The sequence below is a fragment of the Aplysia californica genome, unplaced genomic scaffold (assembly GCF_000002075.1).
Source record: "Aplysia californica isolate F4 #8 unplaced genomic scaffold, AplCal3.0 scaffold00203, whole genome shotgun sequence".
In the NCBI taxonomy this organism is placed as follows: Eukaryota; Metazoa; Mollusca; class Gastropoda; order Aplysiida; family Aplysiidae; genus Aplysia; species Aplysia californica.
In genome coordinates, this window is record NW_004797473.1 from 617,424 (window position 1) to 620,319 (window position 2,896).

At 39.7% G+C, this 2,896-nt stretch overlaps 1 protein-coding gene across 3 annotated transcripts in view; it reads left to right on the forward strand.

The window, feature by feature from the left end:
• LOC101859483 (LIM and senescent cell antigen-like-containing domain protein 1) overlaps nt 1–2,896 on the forward strand; it is a 61,324-nt gene that overhangs the window by 39,350 nt on the left and 19,078 nt on the right. For all 3 annotated transcript variants that reach the window (XM_035969983.1, XM_035969982.1, XM_013082985.2), the window contains exon 3: nt 957–1,002. In XM_035969983.1, coding sequence (XP_035825876.1) covers nt 957–1,002 — 46 coding nt within the window. The remainder of the gene's footprint in view (nt 1–956; nt 1,003–2,896) is intronic.

The window sequence follows — 2,896 nt, forward strand, 5'->3', positions numbered from 1 at the left end:
GGTCCTCACCCATGTGTGGAAATGTCAGGGTCATTTTGTGAAGTGACACAGTTTTGTGCAGTGAAGGGTCGAAGAAGAAGAGGCGCATAATATTGGCGTCTTTCTTTGTTTTGTTTTGGAGTTTGGGCTTTTTTGTGTGTTTTTTTTTTTCTTACAATTGTGTTGAAAGAAGTGCCTGTTGGTTTCGTCATCTGTGTGCATGTTGGAAAGGGGTGAGAAGGGAGTTACAGAATTTATATGTGGACTGTTTAGAATGTGAGGGTTTTTCTTCTCTCATAAGTTTAAATGCAGGTCGTGTATTATGTGTTTGTGGGTGGGGCTGTATGTGTGTATTTGTGTGTTTTCTTAGTGTTAGTATCGGTCCTTTTTCTCTTTATTTTGCCAATATTTATGTGTGTTTTCTAGAGTTTTTCCAAGACTTGACTTTTTCTTGGTGCTAAATGGCCACAGTTGTTGTGTGGATGCCCTTTTCATTATATTGTGTTTGTGGTGTAGTAGTTAGGGGCTTCACTGTCATACGTAAGAAACCCTAGTTCGATTCTCAAATGGGGGTAAAGTTTCTACTGCGTATCTCATCTTTTTGCTGGGATGTTGCATACCTCTCCACCCAGGTTGGCCCTGACAGGTACGGTCAAAGGCCCACCTACGAAATGATATGAATTGTTTGCGGCCGTAAAAAACATCTTCATTTAAAGTAATTTTTAAAAAATTGTTTAAATGTTCAAAGTCCCTCTCTTCTTCTTCCTCAATTAATAAATTTCTGCCTATCAGCTCACTAATTTTCAGAGCAGGGATAACAATATTTTAAAAAATATGGTTTTGATTTGCCGGAAAAGGTCATTCGTCTATGCTATAATAATATATAAGGTGTGGCTTCATGTTTTCAGCATGCCGTTATTAGGATCGGGGTTTGTTTGTTTTTTGTTGGGTGTTTACTGACTTTGGTTCTGTTTCAGGTGTGCACAGTGCTTCCAGCCATTTCCTGAGGGAAGATTTTTCGAGGTATGTATTGCGTACAGTTAGTCGAAACTGTCTAAGATGGCCACCGTTGTCGAGGAAAAGAGTGGCCATATAAGAGCTTGTCTCCCTTTGTGCGACGCAATGTCGCCTCGCGTTTGGTCCTTACTGCTTTAAAATCAGTCAAGTCAGATTTGACAAAAGAAAGCATCTCCTTACACGTGACACGACGTCTAATCACGCGCGACAGACTGGGGGTGTGACACGTTTAAAGCATCACCATTGGTCTAAATACCTAGCCAAGGAGTGCCGGTCTACACACCGTGTGTGGTGTGGTGTGTGTTTGTGTGTGTGTGTGTTTGTAGGATGTTCATCTTCAGTTCGACCTAATGCAAGTTTTGTGAATCTAATTTTGTTGTTTTGTTTTTTTTAACGGACAGCAGGAAGAGAAGGAGGAGGAGGAGGAGGAAGAGGAGAAGGAGGACTAACACGGGATTTGCCATGTACAGAATCAAAAATGTCAGCTGCTGGTAGAACACCCATCTGACGGGCTTTGTACTTCCGTGTCCATCTTGACATTAAAACTTGCCACTGTCTCTCTTCTGTGAGTAGCCAGTTGCGTGCGGCCAAACGTCGCATCACGCAGAAAGGAGACAGTTTTGTCGCTTTTGTCACCCGCGACTGAAAATTTTGGTGCGATGTGGTCGGGCATAAGGGTGCACACCCCGCGACTCGTCACTAGCGGCTGTCGCATGCGACTAAACGTCGTGTCACGCATAAGGAGACAGACTAAGACAGGTGGCTGTCTTACACAGTATCGTTATAATGTAAAAATACACAAGGGAGGAAGTGGGAAGTGGCTGTTTGTACCGGTGATTGTCTTATAATATAGATGGCCATTAGAACAGTTATTTTATTTCAGACTGATATTGTTTAAGTACTAATTTTAAGGACAGTATTGCAGAAGTTTGTAGAAAAGACATACCGGTTAAGTGTTTACGCGGGTGGTTGGCGGGTGCTCTGGTGTGGTTTGCTCCTTCTTTCCTATCAAACATCTATCGCCCTTATCTCCCCTTCTTCTTTTTTATGTTTGTTACTCTCTTGTAACACCGCAAATCTTCTGGCGCTCATATGACCTTGTGCAGCTGCGAGCTCCGTAAAACCTCTACTAACACTAAAACTAAGTGTTCACATCTGTTCTTTTTTATCTGATGTTATGAATTTAGTATTTAGGATATTCTACACTGTGTAGGCTTGGTTTCTGATTGCATTGTCTCGATTAACGTGAGGCTTGAAAGTTTGTGATTTTAGAAAATTTTGTCTTTGAAACATGCACACACAAGCATAATATGCACACCCGCACACACACACACACACACACACACACACACACACACACACACACACACACACACACCATTATATGTAGTTTCACCAAAATAATTTTTTTCCTTCTCCCTTAACTCATTCGCTACGTATTATTTTCAACTTGTGGACGAATTTTTTTCGGAAGGGCGAAATGAGATGATGACTAGTGCGCAGTTCACAAGTCTTGGGGGCCATAAATTCAAATGAATATCAACATATTATATACCAACATTTTCAGTATGGTTTGTAGAATACATCTGTATTTTTTGTTTGAGTATTTTTCAACTTTGGTTCCTGTAAGAGGCGATTATGCAACACAATTGTGATTGGCTGCGGATAAAATTTGAAAACAAAATATTTATAGATCTAATCTCAAATGAAACTCAAAAAATATGTTTGCACCTAGTCAAATTATACATCAAAATAACCATAACTGTATATAGAACAGGGAAATATTGAAAAATGAGCAGTTATTTACATACATTCTATAATATTTGTACATTTGGATCATAACCTCCGATATTGAAAAAAAAATTTTTTTAAAATAATTTTGAAAAAAGGATCCCAAACA